Source organism: Oryzias latipes, chromosome 23, assembly GCF_002234675.1.
Source record: "Oryzias latipes chromosome 23, ASM223467v1".
In the NCBI taxonomy this organism is placed as follows: Eukaryota; Metazoa; Chordata; class Actinopteri; order Beloniformes; family Adrianichthyidae; genus Oryzias; species Oryzias latipes.
In genome coordinates, this window is record NC_019881.2 from 1,253,925 (window position 1) to 1,273,694 (window position 19,770).

The following is a 19,770-nucleotide window of genomic DNA, read 5'->3' on the forward strand; positions in this document are numbered from 1 at the left end:
ACCATGGTGGTCAACGTGGACGCCACCCTCAGCCGTGGACGGACGCTACCGTTTCAAGCCGAGACGATGCTACATTTTCACCTTTTGTTCAGGTGGGCGTAAGAAAACAGAAAGAAACAAATAGTTTTAGCAAATATGAGATCAAAAGGAAGGATTTTCCTGTTTCTCTGTCTTTTTTCTAGTATCTTCCTTCATTTTTTGCAGCTTAACTTCTACAACTTTTCGTCCATTTTAATCATCCATCTACTCAAATGTTCAGCTCTTTCAGATTTTTCCAGCTGTGACTTTTGCTCCTTCAAATCCTTGAACTTTTCCAATTATTCCAGGATTTCCAGGATTCCTGCCTCCATTGAAATAAACGAATCCTTGGTGCAGAAGCTCGCAGGTTCGATACCCGGCTCTGGCATTTTCCACCAACATGTATTTTTTGTTATTGTGCTGTTCTACTTTATTTCTGGTTAACTTTGTTCATTTCTTTATTTTATGACCCTTTAAGCTTCATTTTCACTCAGCAATAAAACATTCAACCTGCATTTCTTCTAGAAACGCAGCTCCTTCTAGTTTTCATTTACATTTTTATAAAACACATTTTCATACATTGTTTAATTCCTGCTTTTTACTGACTTGTTTTATTTATTAAGTGTTGCGTTTCATTGACCTCTTTATTAAGTCTTTATGAGTTAAAGCTGAGAAATGCCGACTGCAGTGCAGCAGGACTGAGGAAGCGAGCCTGAGGATCAGTGGCTTACGTCAAAAATTGGTCAATGTTTGCTGGAAACCCCCCCAGCAAGACCCCGAGGTAAAGGGGGTTGACTCAGACCATGAGGAGGGCAGCAGAGAACTGCTCTGCAGATACATCCGGTTCATTGAACTTCTTGGATTGTTCTTCTCCTCTGACAGAAAAGAAGACGGCGAGACGTTCTAGGATGGGGAATCGTATTTTGTAATTGTTAATAAATGAAGCTGAAGCTATAGTTTCCAATGGTTTTCTAGCCGTCTCATTGGTTATCTTTGTCTTCATTGGTACTTCAGTTTGCAGATAACAGTATTATTTTTGAACATTTGTTTAAACAGCATTTCTCTAGAATATTTCTAATCATCCACAAAGTCAGATTCTAAGCATTTAGTTCTTTTAATGTTTTTCTTTTATTTATGGGAACATTTTAATGCTGAGAACAACAAGTAAATATTTGCATAAATGATGTTTTGAAGTTTTCCTCAAAGAGTCGGATGGATTTGTAAAATAAATCAATACATAAACTGTTTGCATTTATCTGAGACTTTTGAAGATCACTTTTCTTTTTACTTTACTGACTAATTAACTTCAGTAGAAGTCATAGAGTCCAACTTTTTTTAGTCCATCCAGTAAACAATAAAGCATCTATATCTCTATTGCATATATACATATATACATATATATATAATTGTGTTTATTCAAAGTGTCGCTACAGCAGATAATCCAGAATATTGATGTATTTTTTTGTGATGTCAGCAGTTCATCTTATTATGATGTGAAAGGACAGCTGTTTGTTTTTAAGGAGAGAATAGTTTAGATGTTCAAACCAAAGAAGACAACATTGATATATTTTTGGAGTTTGATCATCATTTCAGAGTTAGAAATAGGATTTCTTGGAGTTTGGACTTTGATCTTACAGTAGCATTCGCCTCCCTCCCCCCCTCCCTCCCAGATATGCTACATATTACTGACGTAAAGTGTTGCATTTCGGTGAAGCGGCTTTTCTCTGCAGCAGAACTCGTTGGAATTTCGTTGACTGCGTAAACGGTAGTGGAAAGAATGTAAACACTGGAGCTAAAGCTGCCACATGAAAGCTTCGTCTGTCCTCATTTTGCTTCCGTCAAAAGACCATCAATCATGTGACTGCCGTCTGAATCCTCTTACCTATGGAGCTAACTCTGCTTGGCGGTCCTCCAATGCTTGAGGGGGCGCTGTGCTTCATGGAGCTGATGGGGCCCAGCTTGGTGGCGGCAGCGGCAGCAGCAGGGACCTGTGGGGAAGTTGGGGGGGAGTTGGGTGACTTGCTCTCGCTTGCCTTAGGCTTGGCCGACAGGTTCAGTGGCTGTGCACCCTCACTGTCCTGCAAAAACCAAAACAGCACAGTTTCGCTGGCTGGGACCACCGCAAGAATTTGGAGGTGGGAGGCGGGCAGAGGGGGACGCCCTCCTTCCTCCCTCAATTGGGACTAATTGAGCGGGGGGAAACCCCCATGCAAGGCAGCCTGATGGGATGACAAGGTGACGGGGTGCATGCCACTGCCTGTTGTGTACACAGCTCAGCACAAACACAAACTGAAATGGTGCAGACCGCCCACATTGACATGCAAAGCAGAGGACTTCCTGTCCTGCGTGTCAGCAGGACAGCTCATGCTCATGCAAGTGCCACACTCACATGCAGGCTCCAGCAAACAGCGTCATGGGCAAACAAAGAGGACCCATAGATGATCACACATGACCCCAAGAACACGCCGCTTCCCGCCCGCACGCACTTCTGCTCCTCGCAAAACACGCAACTTTTCCTTCCACGTTGTTGACACCAACAGTTTGGGCAGATTCGGTTCTGTTAAACGCGGTGTTAACTTCAACACAAACGGCCTTTAAGTGGATCAGCCGGTGGACCGCCGCGCACGTTATCACGTTAACTGTCATAGCAACGTCACCCCCGCTGATGACCTAATCCAATCAGGCGAAACCTAAGAGGGTCACATGACAGGAAGGGAGAAATTAGATCACAGAGGGAGCAGATGCTCACAAAGCACTCCGTGTAATTAAAACGCCGCAATTAAAAGCCAGATGCGACGAGGGACGACTTCACAGAGGCGAGAGAGGAAAAAAAGAAAAACAATCGGGACTCGGAATAATAGATTAGAAAGTTCAAACCGGACAGGAATAAAAAATAAAAGTTTCTACAAAGCTGGTGAGAAAGTGAAAGCTAACAAGCAGATTATTTATCTCCATGTATTTTTTGGTCATTAGTCTAATTGCTGCTTAGCCAGTGTTAAACAGCATAGAGTGGGATTGAACCAAAACAGAGAGGATTGTCTTCTGTTCACTCATTACGGCCGACTTTCACTGATTCCCGCTCCTTAAGCCTTATGAGCCCCTCACAACTCAATTAAGCTCTTCCAATTAAGCCCCTGCATGTGTGCGTGCACGTCCGTGCGCGCCAGACAAGGGCTAACCGGATTGTCCTTCATTAGGGGGGGGGTCTTTCTTTCTAAATAGACGGAGGACCCCCAAAGATGCCTTCAGCGAGACAATGGGCCGGAGAGGAAGAGGAGGAAAACAGGAGCAGGATCTTCTCAGTCCCGACCCACATTTTGGTGGCTTTGGCTGCGAGTCGTCTGAATATTTATTACAAACAGATAAAGCCTCTTGTGGAGCGTTTGGGGGAGTTTCCTCTTCAAGCCAAATCCTGCGGTGGGAAGGTGGCCAACCTGAGCGATGCCAGTGTGGAGGAATTAGTTTAGACAGTGGAGCCGCGACGCTTGGACCGCCTTGTTCCAGTGTGTGTGCGTCACTGCCAGACATTGTTCAACAAGCTGTAAATCTCATGAAAGTGCCTGTGAGGACTCCAAAGCCTCTGAAAGGCTCCGAATCTTGAGTTAATACAATTGCCTTTGTGTCTGTCTTGGCTGCTGAAACGCTCTCCAGCTTTAGAGTGAACATGCAGAGTGACGGCGACAGCCAGAGGGACGCGCAGACACGGCGAGGAAGCAGAAGGGGGCCACCAATGTGTGAGTGGGGGCCACATTTCACTTCTGCCGATGTCGCCGTGTGCAGGAGACATCCACAGGAGTTCTGCATGTCGTCACGCCAGCTGACCGTTCAATCAAACGCACCGCCGCTAATCACTGTTTGCTCTTCCACGTCTGCGTTCTTCTGGCATCGCTCCGCCTGCGACCTTTGACCAGTCTCCATCCCGCCGCTCAGGTTTCTCCAGCCAAAGGTGAAAACCCCCGTCTGCTCAGACATGCACTGTGGCCTTTTCTTTCAGTGGAATTTGCACGTTTTCATTTCTTTACACTACTTCGGTAAGTTCTGTGTCTTGATTGGCTGACGACCTCGTCAACCAATCTCTGCAGTGCCACGTCTCCTGTCCAGAAAGCAGTTCTGAGTTCTCAGATCTTTGCTGTGGTTCTATCATGCTGGACCTAATTGTCTTTTTCTGCAAAGGTTTGAATTTGAGAGAGAAAACGGTGAAAACATTCAGGTCTTCCTGACAAAAGCGTTCACCTGAAACATCTCCAGACTGATAAAGGAGGGACCACAGAAGGGCAGAACTCTGATGTGTCGCTGACACATTCAGTCAAACGGTTTCTAGGTTCTGACTGTTGGTCCTAAATGAAGACGCAGCTTTTTGCTTTAGCGATTTCCAATAAAACCAAGAACAAAAGACATGAGACGTATTTTTTATGTTGACTCCTTTTTCCAAAGCATGAAGTCCAGAAATCAGAGCGGAAATTTCCTGACAACCGGTGGAAAACCTCAAATCTACGGGTGAAGGGTGTTATGACATCATAGCCCTGTATTGGTTTCTGAACATCTTGGCTCGGGCTTCTTTATTTTTACCCAGAATTCCAGTGGGCTACACTTTGTGGACTTTGCAGACCTGTTGTCATAAAGCACTTTTAAAAAGTATTCATCACTTTAGAGTTATTTAAACCTCAGCAGGCAAAAATGTAACTTTTATGATTTTGGAGATAAAATATTTTTGTTTGAAACTTCTGACAATGTTGTGCTTTTGCCTGATATTTTGATCCAATATACACTAAGACCTACATGAAGATAAACTGGGTTTGTGACGCTCTAATTTGTTTAAATTCATTTTTTCTGACAGTAACTTTTGACATTTAAGTTTAAGCAAAAGTAAAAATCTCTATAAATGGATGCTTTGCATGTATGCTTCAGTAGATGCATTGAAGACATGCATCAATGTTCTGTTCTGCAGGATTCGCATCTGTCAGACCCTCCAAAACCAGAAGTGACTTGGTTTCATGTCTGCAGCACGTCTGCATCTGTTCACGCACACACAATCTGCTGTGATGTGGGTCTGCCGCCGTCCTTCTGCACACCTGCACGTGTGCGCACACGTCTGCGTCCTTGTCTCACCCGAGGGGAAAGCACTTAAGCGGCGTGCGCCTGAGTCCAAACAGCTGTGAGCGGAGCCCGCCACCGGCTCCAAATGACTCCAGACCCGAGGTAGGGCCCGCATGGGGAGCGCCTCTCTGAAATATACATGGCGTTTGGCCAAGGAGAGCCAGGGGAGGGGCTGAGCGGAGCGCTTCGGTGGTCAGTCTGGATGGGAAGACGCTGCAGAGCACTTATGGTGTTTGTGCACGGCTCAGCAGCCAATCCGCCCGCTCCGCTGTGCGGCAGCGGGCGGATTGGCTCTGCTCCCCGGTCGCTCACTCCTGCCGGACTCACCGCTGCCCCCTCTCCGCCTCCTCCCCCTCCACAGGGCGCGACACCTGCCTGTCAACCCCACTCCATATAAATGGTAATACGAAGTGTGGGGCAGTGGGGGGTTTGGCAGCAAGTGTGATGGAGATACGGGGAGGGGGGCAGCCTCCAGAGGTCAACCCTAACAAGCGGTTGGCGTGCATGTTGGTTTGTGCACAACGGGGGCCGGAAGAAAGTTGTGATTAATAAAAACAAACAAATCTGAGATATAAGAAAAAAAAGTATTTCAGAAAAGAAAAAACTGGTGAAGTTAAAGAATGCTGAAGAATGTTGGTCGTCGGCCCCAGATCTCTGCGGGCTTCGGCGTGTCTGTGAGGATGAGGGGGGGGCCATTCCCCAACACAGGCAGGTAGATATTCATAGAATTCCACCTGGATGGACTCCATGCTCCTCCCTCCCTGTCATCCCTTTCAGGCAGCCAGCTGAGAAAAGCTCCCGCCGCCGCCGCATCCTCAAACGGACGGTGGCGGCGGCGGGAGCTTTCAGGGGGAAATCTGCACATTTCAGCAGCAGACGCTAGAGGAGCTCCTCAACATGCGTGTTGGAGAGGAAGGAAAGAGGGATGATGGGAGTTTTAGATGTCTCTCATCTAGAAGACAATGGGACATCCCAGGACGTTTCTGTACAAGAATAAAGTTTGAAACGTTTGAGGAAAAAGTCACAGATTCAGGACAATCTGTGTGCCGACGGCGTAAACGGGCCCCCCCCCCCCCAGAAATGCAACCGTGTGGGTCAGGTGTGTTCTTCTGAAGACGATGCTTACGATGCGATCTGCGCCTCTCATACTGAGACACCATCCAGGGTTATTAATGAGTCAGTCTTTGGCTCATAAATACACTTGATTCTTGTAAACTATTGACTTTTGGACTCATAATTTTTATGACTTGATTCTCGTTAAATGTCGACTTTTCCTTTTTCAGCCTATTCTCAGAAAATAATGAGTTATTTGTCATAATTTTTGAACTTTATTCTGGTAAAATAACAATTTATAAATGTTTTCTCATGACATATTTGCTACTTTGCTGTAGTTTGTGTGAACGGATCCCAGTGGAATCTAAAGTTGTGGTTTTCAGGCTCTGTGATGAGCAGAGATGCAGCAGAACGGAGGAACGTGCACGGACGCAGACTCCTCTCCTCACCTTGGTCTTGTTTGCAGGGGGGGGGCTGCGGCTCTTGTCGCTCTGCGGGTGGGTGTTGGTGGTGGGGGAGTGGGTGCCCAGGTTGGCCTGGGGAGGCAGGTTGCCGCCGTGCTGCTGTTTGGCCCCCGGGGAGACCTGCATGGCCGCCAGCTGAGCCGCATACAACTGCTGTGGGGTGGGACAGACGGGACGGGCAGGGAGGGGTCAGAGAAAGAACGGAAGGGGGGCAGTAAGAAAGAGGAAGGGGTAAATGTAGGGGAAGGAACGGAGAAGAAAAGGACGACATGAATAAATGAAAACTCCAAAGAGAAAAAAAGAGAGAAGTCGGCTAAAAAGCTCTGGAAGAAGAGGCCATTAGTGGCCCGGCCTCTGTTTGTGTGACCGTGGGGGGGGTAGAGGGGACACCGCCGCTGTCAGCCCCCCACCCCCAGGGAAGAAGCGCTAACAGCCTCTCTGACAGGCTCAGAGATGGCCGTGTCCCCTCCAGGTGCATCGTGGGAGACGGGCAAACGCTCGGCCTATCCAGGTCACGCCGGAGAGCCCCCCCCCTCCAGCTCAAGGTGAAAACGCAGAGGTGATGAAGAGGAGCGACGAAGAGCAGGCGCTGTGGAAAAACAAGGGTTCTCCTCACACTTTAATTAATGTCCAATTAAATGAAAGCATTATGGTGGGGGCTCCTGGGGTGGGAAAATACTCATTTATTTGTGCTACACAGTCTGCGGCCAGGATCCGTTTCCAAATCTGGACGGAGCTCCAGGTTTGATCAAAAAATGTGGTCCCCCCCCTCATGTTGACTGATCCAGATCTCTAAGAGGCTGTTTCCTCTAAAAAGCAACAGAATGTTGTTGTTGTTGTTTTTTGTTGCCGTCTTATTTTTTTGAGTGATTTTTGTTGATTTCTGCTCATTTTCTGGAAGAAGACCATCGTTTTTGTGTGTGTGTTTAGTTTAACGTCCGTCCGTCTGTCGGAGCTCGGCTGTTGGCCACAAAGCCGGGTTTATGCAAACGGACCGCGCAGAGATACCTGCCCCCCCCTCGCTGACAGCCACGTTCACCTCCAGCTCCATCCTAAACCGGGACTTCTTGAAACGGAGACGTCACCGTCAGTCACGGCGTTCCTCTGAACACGTGTGACGTGTTTTTCTACACTTTTAGACATCAAACTGAAAACAGGTTCTTCATGGTTCTAGAGGTCCTTAGCTGTTTATGTCTCTATAAATGGGCTTTGGCGTCTTGGGAGGGATCACTCAGTCCAGTTCCCATATATAGTCAATGGTCTGTTTTCACTCATTACTCCCCAGTAAGTACGCCTTCACCATTTTGAGGGGGGGTCCAAATCTATAATTCAGGACGCTGGATGGCCCCGCACTATTTTTTAGGGAATAGTGTGGGGGGTGGAGTTTTCAGAGCTTTGATTGGTTGGGGGGAGACCTGAGATCAGGTTCTTGCAATTAGCTGCACTGTAGCTCCTGATGAGGACTGGATAAGGGGGAGGGAGGGGTTGCAGGAGGTGCAGTGGAGCATGAACCTCCCACCTCCTTTCTCCTCGCCAGGCAGCCCCCCCCCCCAGCGATTGGTGGTGTGTATTCCCGGTCGTGCGTCTGTGGGTCCCGCCATGTTCGGACCAGTGGTTCAAAGGGCCTCTTTACCCGCGGACTGAATGGAGTTCCATTACACCCCCCCACTCAAAAGCCTGCTCAATGGGCCGGCGAGATGTGACGCACACTTCCCTCTCGCACACATGTGGAGGACTGCGGAGCGCGCCCAGAGCGTCGCCACGGCGACACTCATTTCAACAAACAGGAAGTGACAGCGCGAGCGCCGTCGGGGTGGCTGGGAGAGCAAACACACGCGTCGGCCCCGGATGCAAACGAGCGCACACACGCCGAGCGAGGAGGGGAAATGCCACCGCGGTTGAGCTTCAAATGTCACTCTGAGCCGCGTCACAAACATTCAGACCTGCAACGTCGGCGCCGGGACACGAGCAGCCCGTCTCATGACACCATCGAGCTTCTCGGGTCAGAAGGTGACCCGTCATCGATGTTCCCTGACTGACGGGGATCGTCCTTTGCCTCGGTTGCAACAAGCCAACTCTGTCCTCCTGTTTTGCTGCGGCTAAGCCCAAAGCGATCTGAGTATCTGTGTGTGTTTGTGAGCCTCCGGTCAATAATCTGCGGCTTTGCTCAGATTATGAAGCGGCCTGATCTCTGTTGTCCGGGTTCGCTGGACGGCAGCTGGAGCGCCATTGTTTACACAGACACCAGCATGGATTTGCATGGATTGTACTGTTTTCCGCACAGTGTTTGTTTCACGGTTTGGGGCAGAAAAACAAGCATCTGTGTGCACTTTTGGGGAGTCATCTGATAAAAAACTCTGTCCTTAAATCTCTGTCAGATTGGGGGTTGAATCTGTTGAACCTCTTGAAGTGAAACGTCTCAGGACCCATTTCCATGAACATGGCGTTTTGGTGTTTTAGCAAATAGAGAAAACTATTATTTCTTTAAGCAAACGGTTGTGAATCAGGAGGAGCTGAAAAAATGCTGTTGGAAAAAGATCCTCGGCTGTTTGTTTCACACGGACTAGGATCGGTGGCCCACAGGCTCCCTGCTCTGCTCCGTAACGACATTAACGCCGTCCTTTTGAATCTGTACGGCTTGACAGACAGCTCACCATTTTTGTTGCTCAGGTAATGTCGGGTTGGGGTTGAGAGGGGCTGTAAGCTAGAAATGAGTGCAGGCAATGCCAACGGAACTCAGAGGTGAATCTCTGCTAAACTCCTGCCGCTCTGCTGACACTATGTCCTAGAAAACACCGTTTCTTTTGACATTTAGGCTAAAAACGGCATCATCTTCCTTTTCAGCAGAAGCTCAGGTGTTGAGGCTTTGTGGAGCTTCAAATGCTTCAGTTGAGGATTTGTCCGGTTGAATTTGACGAATAGTCCATAAAGGAGCAGTATAAAACGTTTTGCTAGTGCGGCGGAATGTGCTCAAGTGTAGAGTCAACTGTCTCCGCGGCCCCCATTGATTTCCCATTGACTGAGGTGGCCGCATCAACACCCCGGCAATCCTCCCGTGCTTGGCTGTTATCCGTCTCCCCCCTCAGATAAGGCTGGCTGCAGAAACGAGCTGCTTCATTGATTTCTCTTTTACCTTCCCTCATCTGTTCCTCCCTCCACCCGTCGTTGCTCCGTCTCCGGTGTACAGTGCGGTAATCCAGGACAATATGTTCCAACATCTGCCTCTCCATATGATGCCTGACCCGCGCTATTGACCCTCTTTATACCTCGTGCGCGTTTTTCTCTTTTTTCCCCGTGTCCTCTATCTTTCTCTGGGTTTATCCTTTCAAGCGCTCATCATTTGGTACTTTTCACTGTTATCTCTGCTTCGCTCTCTTGCTCGGATAAGTGGATTTTTTTCCCGCTCGCTATCTGTCCTTCTCAGTACATTTGTGCGATGTGGACGATAGTGTATCATTGATATCAAGGGTCAATAGGGAGCCAGATTAACATGCTCTAATGCACAATGTCACACTCATCCCTTAGATTAAGAAGCTAAATGGCAGCCTTGAACGCGCCAAAGCTGCCTTGAAAACCTTGCAGGATTCTGCGTTAAGCTGCCGTTGACTAGAAGAGCCACTCTGCAGATTTCTATGGACGGGTGTTAGAGAAGAAGCTTTAAACTATTGAGATTAATACATATTTTTCCAAAAAGTGCATTTAAAGCTGTGCTTTTGAGGGATTTTCTGTGTGTGTGCCTATTATGTAGTGGAAGAAGGTCAAAGGCCGCGAATTCCAGCTCCATATCAAGAGTGGAGCTTTCTTTATGATTAACTCTAAGTACTCAATTCTGCTAAACAGATTCTTGGAATTACACCAAGATTCTTTTTCATTTATAGCTCAAACCTCCATTTAGGGGATTCAGCTGATGAACTCACAAAGGACCCCACCAACCCAACCCAAGAACCGGGGGCTTGCTAGGAACCATATCTGGCAGGACTTGTTTTCCGGTAATCCTGGTTCCACTCTTTGCTGATTAGCTAGATCAGGTGATTTTATTCTCTGAATGACTGAACACACCTGATCCAGGTAATCAGCTGCAAACAGTTCAGGAGTATCTGAAAAACAAGCAACTTCTCTGACCTTCAGAGGCACCGAAATAACCACACAGAACATTTCTAAAAGTGGAAAACGTCTTGAAAATGATGGTTTAGGGTTGTAGAGAGGGCAGCACGATAGCTTCACAGGTTAAAGTGATGACTCTAACTAGTCTCTAGGTGTAGTGTGAGTGTGTAGTGTGAGTGTGTAGTGTGAGTGTGAGGCCCTGCAACAGACTGGAGACCTGGACAGGGAGTCTGATGCCTTCACCCAACAGAAGCTGTGATGGCCTCCAGTCACCCCAAAAGTGACTCAGCTGGTGGTGGAACTGGATGGATGGAGGGTAAAACATCCCAATCTGTTCGGTTTTTGCATAAGTTTTAGCCCGTATGCTACATAAACAACAATTCTTTCTGGCCTTCAAACTTGAGTAGGTTTTAGTTTACCAGATTTAGATGACCTGGATCCGGTGCGTTTAGCCAATAAGGAGCTTCAATGGCAGCTTGGTTGGAAAACATGTAGGCCCTCCAGGCCTGGATTTGGAGAGCCCTGTTCTAGAGGAACTGAAAGATGGCCCATTCACACTAAACAGTGAGGGTCGCTTCAGCTTTAGTGCTTAACGCCCTTAACACCCTTAACGCACAGGGTGTTGACCCGTTCTGCAGGTCTTTGGCTCATCCAAACCCCCGTGGGTCATAGGCAGGGGGGGTTGTATCTTAAAGGCGTATCCTGCAGTTCCCTTAAGGCCTGGATGGACACCCTAAAGGGCGTCAGGAAAATGGAATGCACAATTGTCCAGCGCAGAGGGGGGCACTGAGGGTCAGATTCCTGCATGTTTTCCAACATACCCTGCTCTGGCATGTTCTGATTGGCTGGACACACCTGAACCAGGTAATCAGCCATGAGTAGGGCAGGAATATCTGGAAATCCTGCAGACACACCAGCCCCCCAGGCCTGGAACTTCCCACCCCTGGTCTAGCCTGTTGTTAGTGTATCGTGATGTATCTGCAGGGCTAATGTCAGTTCCGTGTTTTAGTGTCGCTCACAGCATGTTCATGGAAGGAAAAACGTTTACGCCCATAGAGGAACCCGAAATCTTGATCTCTACATGCAGTTTCCCCCCCGTTTAGGACATTGTGACTAAGGCATTAGTTAGTGGTTTGGACTGAATCAAAGCTTTTCCCTAGACTTTTGGTTCTGCAGAAGTCAAACACTAATAGATGAGAAAACGTACTTTAATTGAAAAATTCTCTTGGAAGTATTTTTCTTGCATCAGCAGAACTCAAGGTCAGTTAGCCGGAAGAAATGTTAAAATGTTCCTTTGGATGAAAGTTTAAAACTGTCTTAAATGTCTATACAACGGCATTTGTGGCTTGATTCTTTCCTTTCAAACAGTTGAAATACAAAGAGAAAACCTTAAATATGACATAATGAATAAAGCTGTGAATCTGACTGCCGTGTTTCTACGGCGACCTCGCGGCTGACGCCTCAACCACAAGGACCTCCTCATCAAATGAGGCCGTGGGGACAATCCCCAAGGAAATCCATCTGCAGCCGTGTTAGCCCGGGCAAATCTCTGTCTCTCTGACAAAGCCCTAATCTCTGTGGACAAACCTGTTTGTGGAAGCGTGCATGTCGGGTTTTTTTCCTGCCAGGATTGCGAGGCAGAAATCTGTCAGTGAGATGTCTGCATTTCCCCTTATTTTCCTTTAATCCAATTGCAAGGTGGACAAAGCTGTTGAAGTGGAGATTTTGATTGCAGCTGAACATATGGATGGCTAGATTGAAGCGGCGGTTCCAGACAGACAACGTTATTCCCGGCGTGGACGCGCACGTGAGTCCTAATCAACCCAACGGCGACAGCGGCAGAGTTACGCGGCTCTCTATTCTCTCAGCGGAGTCCGGCATATGGGCCGACGCATTTGGCTGACAGGTGCAAATGTCTTACACATAAACTCCGCCTGACCTTCGACCCGGTTTACCCGCCGCCGCTGCATAGAGGCGATAAGACGGGTTGGAGATGTGTGCGTGCCAGAGCAGCTGTTTCCCTCACACATCTGCGCGTTATGCTTCATTATTGCGCCGCTCAGAAGGCAAAAGGTGGTGGGTTATGGTTTCTGGAGCTTAACGCGTCTCAAACAAGCCGCTGAGAAGACGGCCGTCCTTTTAGGACGGACATGGACTTTAAAGATCTTAACTTCTGGTTCCGGGTTGATGAGCCTGTCGGCTGCTCTCACAACAATCTTCAAGCGACTTAAACGTTGATTATCCCAAAAAAAGAGAGCTGACATGACCCAGAAGAAAAAACAAGCAACAAGCGACAACGATGACATTAAAAACATCCTTGAGGACGTCCAGGCTAAGCTAGTGGAAGAGTTCCAAAGACAAAACCAGCAACCAGATAACCGGGTCCACATTCTGGAGGAAAGAGTGGACGATGTGGAACAAGAAACAAGGATGAATAAAGTCAATACATAATAACTAAGTAATTCGTCTCTGTCATGTGATTTATTGATACCTAAGGATTCTTAATTCTGTCTGATAGAAGTTATGAACCTGATAATAATCAATCATGTAATGAAATGGTTACAGTAGAACAGGGTGGGATTCTAGAAGTTCACTTCCTTCCACTCCCATTCAATCAACCTTTGATTTAATGTCTAATTAACTCTGAGTTTGATTCGTCATTAAATCAAACTCAAATCTTTAAAATTCCATCCAGCATCCATCGATCTATCCATCTATTATCTGGGTAAAGACGTATCCCCACTAAATGACATCTGACGTCCCATCAGGACCCCCCCACACCTCCTTTCTGCACCTCTGGCCTGCTGTTAGCCATCAATCCTATTGGCCTTTAAGAGCTGGGACAGAGCCGAGGCCTTCGGCCTTCGAGGCTTCTGCCCCCGTGGATTTCTATCCAGGATGCCACCAAACGTCATGTGACACCTTTGAACTAAAGTGTTTCTGAATTGTGTCCCAATAAGTGACAAAAGAACGATTGATTCTTTTTGTTTTATTACATTAAAGCAGGTTTTCTATCAGCCAACTGAAAAGTTTCTATTACTTGATTATAAGAAAACTTTATTTTTTCATATTTTAGTTTTTATGTTTGGCATCAGTCCTGATTGTTTGTGCAACTCGTCTATCTAACAGGAGAATATAATTCACCCCCCCCTCACGGACTTAAAAACCAACCTATTAACCACTGAACCGTCATTTTTTATGGTGGAATCCCTGGTTTCTTTGCCTGCCAAAAGGGAACGCGTTGGAAATGTACCTGCAGCTGTAGAGGTCCAAGGCCGGGCGTGGCGGCGGCCATTGTTGTGGGAATGAGCTGGAGGGGGTAGGGGTCACCTGAGGAGACAGGTAAGAATCTGTTACACATTTTATCCTGGTCCTGTAATCAAAACAAAGAGCGGATTGAAAAGGATCATATTTGTGATTTAGAAAATACACTGGGAAGGCCACAGGCTGCCGTCTCCTTCAGGGCCAGTAGTTTTTAAAAGTTACTGGCCCTGCCTGAAAGTTACTGGCCCGACACCGCGCACAGCGGTGCCCCCCCGGAAAATTTTAATATGGTGCAGTTTGGTGCATTCTGGTGACATCTAGCACAGTGGTCCCCAACCACCGGGCCGCGGACCGGTACCGGGCCGCGGGACGTTTTGCACCGGGACGCACAGAAAGAAAAAATAATTTCCATTTTATTGATTTTTTTTCCGAAAAAAACGTTTTATTTTGAAAAGTTACCGGATTCTCTCTGTTACATCCGTCTCACTCACCATAGCAACCAGAGTGTGTCGCATTGGGTTGGGGTAGAAACGTTGTTGCTCATGTGATGTTCTGTTGTTGGTGTGACGTTACGAGGACACCGCTAATAAAGTTGCACATGATTACACAGTGGATTTACGTTCATTGTTATTATTATTATTACTAAAGAGAAAATACCACCCCCGGTCCGCGGTAAACGTGTTTTGCGTTGTACCGGTCCGCGGTGACAAAAAGGTTAGGGACCACTGATCTAGCACTTATTTCTAAACTTTACAATGACTGAAAATAGAGCATATCAAACTTAAATCTGCTCTAGTCTGTTTCAGATTTTTTGAAGAGAGCACTGCAGTGTAGTAACACTAGTAGTGTAGGTAACACTGTAGTAGTGTAGTAACACTAGTAGTGTAGTAACACTAGTAGTGTAGTAACACTGTAGTATTGTAGTAACACTAGTAGTGTAGGTAACACTGTAGTAGTGTAGTAACACTAGTAGTGTAGAAACACTAGAAGTGTAGTAACACTGTAGTAGTGTAGTAACACTAGTAGTGTAGTAACACTAGAAGTGTAGTAACACTGTAGTAGTGTAGTAACACTATTAGTGTAGTAACACTGTAGTAGTGTAGTAACACTAGTAGTGTAGTAACACTGTAGTAGTGTAGTAACACTATTAGTGTAGTAACACTAGTAGTGTAGTAACACTAGTAGTGTAGTAACACTGTAGTAGTGTAGTAACACTAATAGTGTAGTAACACTGTAGTAGTGTAGTAACACTAGTACTGTAGTAACACTAGTAGTGTAATAACACTGTAGTAGTGTAGTAAAACTAGTAGTGTAGTAACACTAGTAGTGTAGTAACACTAGTAGTGTAGTAACACTAGTAGTGTAGTAACACTAGTAGTGTAGTAACACTGTAGTAGTGTAGTAACACTAGTAGTGTAGTAACACTAGTAGTGTAGTAACACTAGTAGTGTAGTAACACTGTAGTATTGTAGTAACACTAGTAGTGTAGGTAACACTGTAGTAGTGTAGTAACACTAGTAGTGTAGAAACACTAGAAGTGTAGAAACACTGTAGTAGTGTAGTAACACTAGTAGTGTAGTAACACTAGAAGTGTAGTAACACTGTAGTAGTGTAGTAACACTAGTAGTGTAGTAACACTGTAGTAGTTTAGTAACACTAGTACTGTAGTAACACTAGTAGTGTAGTAACACTGTAGTAGTGTAGTAAAACTAGTAGTGTAGTAACACTAGTAGTGTAGTAACACTAGTAGTGTAGTAACACTGTAGTAGTGTAGTAACACTAGTAGTGTAGTAACACTGTAGTAGTGTAGTAACACTAGTAGTGTAGTAACACTGTAGTAGTGTAGTAACACTAGTAGTGTAGTAACACTGTAGTAGTGTAGTAACACTAGTAGTGTAGTAACACTGTAGTAGTGTAGTAACACTAGTAGTGTAGTAACACTGTAGTAGTGTAGTAACACTAGTAGTTTAGTAACACTAGTAGTTTAGTAACACTGTAGTAGTGGAGTAACACTAGTAGTGTAGTAACAGTAGTGTAGTAACACTGTAGTAGTGTAGTAACACTAGTAGTGTAGTAACACTAGTAGTGCAGTAACACTAGTAGTGTTGTAACACTGTAGTAGTGTAGTAACACTAGTAGTGTAGTAACACTGTAGTAGTGTAGTGACACTGTAGTAGTGTAGTAACACTAGTAGTAGTGTAGTAACACTAGTAGTGTAGTAACACTGTAGTAGTGTAGTAACACTAGTAGTGTAGTTACACTGTAGTAGTGTAGTAACACTAGTAGTGTAGTAACACTGTAGTAGTGTAGTAACACTGTAGTAGTGTAGTAACACTAGTAGTGTAGTAACACTAGTAGTGTAGTAACACTAGTAGTGTAGTAACACTGGTAGTGTAGTAACACTGTAGTAGTGTAGTAACACTAGTAGTGTAGTAACACTGGTAGTGTAGGAAACACTAGTTCAGAAGTTTTCATGCTGCTTCTAATCACTGCTATTTCACATTTGTTCCTAATCAATAGTTAAGAAGTTTTATTTACTTTTTTCCTCTGACTGCCTTGAGTTTCTGCTTTTTGTTACTGTTGCAAAGTTACATTTACTTTTTAGTTACTTTAGTTACTTAATTAAATTAAATAAATTGAAAAATTAATAAAATTACTGAGATCATTCAGCTTTTGACTAGAAATACTTACTGCTTACAGTGTTGTAAAGAAAAACAAAATGAAGTACTTTGACATTTTACTACATTTGAGTCTGAGATTCAGGTATTTGGAGTTGCCTTTGATTCTTTGACATTCAGCTTAAAGCTTAGTGCATACTGTTTCATCTTCAGTGCATTCATTAAATATCTTGCTGTCCATACGACTAATTCCACCCATTACTCCATCTTGGGGAGGTTCGAGAAACATCTTTGTGCGTTCGTTGTCTCCTTGTCCAACTTCCCAAGCTATTTTTGCGCCATTAAGTTTCTCCGACGGATGCGGAGCGTGTGCACCACGTGACCAAAACAATCATGGCGGACGTCAAACTTTCAAAGCGATGAAGATGAGGAAAATCTACACCTTTTCGCAAAATATGCTATATTGAAAAAGGTGACAATATATTAACCGTTAGATATTTTAGTGGCCCGAGCAGACAAGTGAAAAACAAAGTCTTGTGGTCCGTACTGCTCGAGAAACATGACCGGGCCAGAGAGCTCTGGGTGACGTGGAGGGGGGGCGGGGTTGCTTTGCGCCAACGATCCCACCCACATCTCCAGAGGCAAATCTCTAATGGACGACTGTTTTGTTGTTGTCTTTCTAAAATCCTCCTCCTGCTTTCTCCCATCTCACCCTCCTGCCCCCCCCCAGTCTGTACTCTGTGTTCACGGCTCTAATGAAAAGCCTGATTGTGTGTCGTCCTCTTAATGCCGCCGGACAAAGAGCAGAGAGGTGAGGGGATTCTGATAAAACCGTAATTAAGAGCCACGGCTGCCAATTGCTGCCCCCTCCCCCAACACCTTTTTCCCCCCTCTCACCTCTGCGTTCAACCCCCCCCCCCCCCCCCGTTGGTTCTTAAGTTAAACTGCAGAACTGCAGCCCCTCTTGCTGTCTCCTCCTTCCCTTCTTCTCCATCTGGACCAGAAAGGATAAATCAAGCGATGGACGGATGCAGAGAGACGACTGAGGTTGGATCACGGCTTGGTGTGTGTGTGTGTGTATAGGGGGGGGGTTAACCCTATAATCACAGACAAACGAGGGGGGCGGAAAACAAAAGGTAAAGGTAGACGGATGCTGCATTTAATTGATGGACGTTCGCCCAAACATGACTCTCAGCTGTTGCCATCGGCGTCCAAGCGTCCGAAAAGCGCCGTGGCGTTCACAAGGATGCCGCTTTTTAATCCAGGGGAGGTCTTGAACTCAGAAAATGTGAGTCTGGATCAGTGCGTGAGCACCCATGCACCCTCCCTACAACATATTTTCCCATATGACTCTGCAGAACAACTGGAAAGAAAGCCGAGACATTCCTGTCTTGTGTTTGGGGGGGGGGGGGGGGGGGGGGGGGGCATTAAAGAATTATTTCAGGACTGTGTATTCTAGGAGATTGGTCTTTTCTCTTTGCTCCCAAGACAAACACGAGTCCAGTGGATATTTCTGCTCCTCCTGGGGGTGACTGGAACAAAGGCAGAGGGACACGGCAAAGCAAACATGTTGCTTTTGGCTCGTGGACCCAGACCTTCGTGGGCTCGGCGGAGATTTCTCACCGACAAATTCGCTTAGGATGGAGAGAGAAAGCTGGCTTCCTCAAAGAGCCACACGCGTGAAAACATGGAGTTTCTAACATGTATTTGCTGCATTTTTCTCATGATGGAGGTTATTTAGACAGAGAATTAGGATCAATAATTGCTTTGTTCTAACCGCTGTGAATTGGATCAAGATCCGACATGTGATATTGACGTTATGATTGGCGGGGCCACAAGCTCCCTGCTCCGCCCAATTCCGATGCATCTACTTTTAGACACGTCTTCATTTTTGGTACTGCCACTCTGCAGAAACTATGTCCTAGATTACAACAGCTTATTGGATTTAGACTAAAAACGGCATGTTCATAATTAAAAGACCTCTGGGAGCACTTAAGAATAGATCCAAAGATGATCGGACCGGCTATTGTAAAAATCTATAAGTTATATTAACACAGTTAAATAAAGATAAAATCTCCTAATTGTTCTTTTTAAACTATTTAAGTTTTTTTGAAACGTGCAACAAAAAGACGTGTTCCTACACTGACCAAAAATATAAATGCAACACTTTTGTTATTGCTCCCATTTTTTATGGTATGAACTCAAAGATGTGAAACATTTTCCACATACACAAAATAACCAGTTCTCTGAAATATTGTTCACAAATCTGTCTAAATCTGTGATAGTGAGCACTTCTCCTTTGCCAAGACAATCCATCCCACCTCACAGGTGTGCCATATCAAGATGCTGATTAGACAGCATGATTATTGCACAGGTGTGCCTTAGACTGTCCACAAGAAAAGGCCACTCTGAAATCTATTGTGGTGGTGGGGTTATGGTATGGGCAGGCATATGTTATGGGCGAAGAACACAGGTGCATTTCACTGATGGCATTTTGAATGCACAGAGATATTTTTGTTCAGTGTATTTTTGTGGGAAAAATTTGTCACATTTTGGAATGAACCATACGGGGCAGGAAAAGCTGCTCGGAATAAAATCTAACAACACTTGGTAATTTCTTACCTGGATTTAAAGATGATTAACAAAAAGTTCACGAGCTATAATGTGGTGAAAGTTTTGCTTAAACATTTTGGTAAAAACAGAATATCCTATTTTTTGTTTTTGTTTTAATTCTTAGTTTTTTGAGAGTTCGTTTTAAAAGCAGGCCCCAAGAAATAAGTTAAAACCTGTTAAAAAAAACCCAAAACATTTAAATAGGCAAAGGCTTTTGCCAATGGTGGAAAGAGTAAGAATTCCTATTTAAAGCAAAAAAAACTAAATTAGTCACCAAGAAGCTCACTTAAATTCTGTTTTTTTTGCTTTTAAAAACCTTAATAAGATTTTCTTTCCTGCAAAACGTAAATAAGACTTTTTTCATTGAAACCAGGGTCTTCTTACCGTCTTTAGATTCGGTTTTTGCAGCGTTTTTATTCCATCCTGGCGGTTGCAGGTTTAAAAACTTGATTTCTGCGGCGGTGGGATCTATTCCCGTCTTCACCGAGGTGCTGTGAGAATATGTCGCAGCACAATGCCACACATGTCCTATTTCAGGC

At 45.5% G+C, this 19,770-nt stretch overlaps 1 protein-coding gene across 10 annotated transcripts in view; it reads right to left on the minus strand.

Moving 5' to 3' along the window:
* sox5 (SRY-box 5) overlaps positions 1–19,770 on the minus strand; it is a 99,823-nt gene that overhangs the window by 14,001 nt on the left and 66,052 nt on the right. For 6 of the 10 annotated variants that reach the window (XM_023952083.1, XM_023952082.1, XM_023952080.1 and 3 more), the window contains 3 exons: positions 13,990–14,066; positions 6,618–6,785; positions 1,901–2,096 (listed from right to left, as the gene is read on the minus strand). In XM_023952083.1, coding sequence (XP_023807851.1) covers positions 1,901–2,096; positions 6,618–6,785; positions 13,990–14,066 — 441 coding nt within the window. 10 annotated transcript variants of the gene reach the window in all.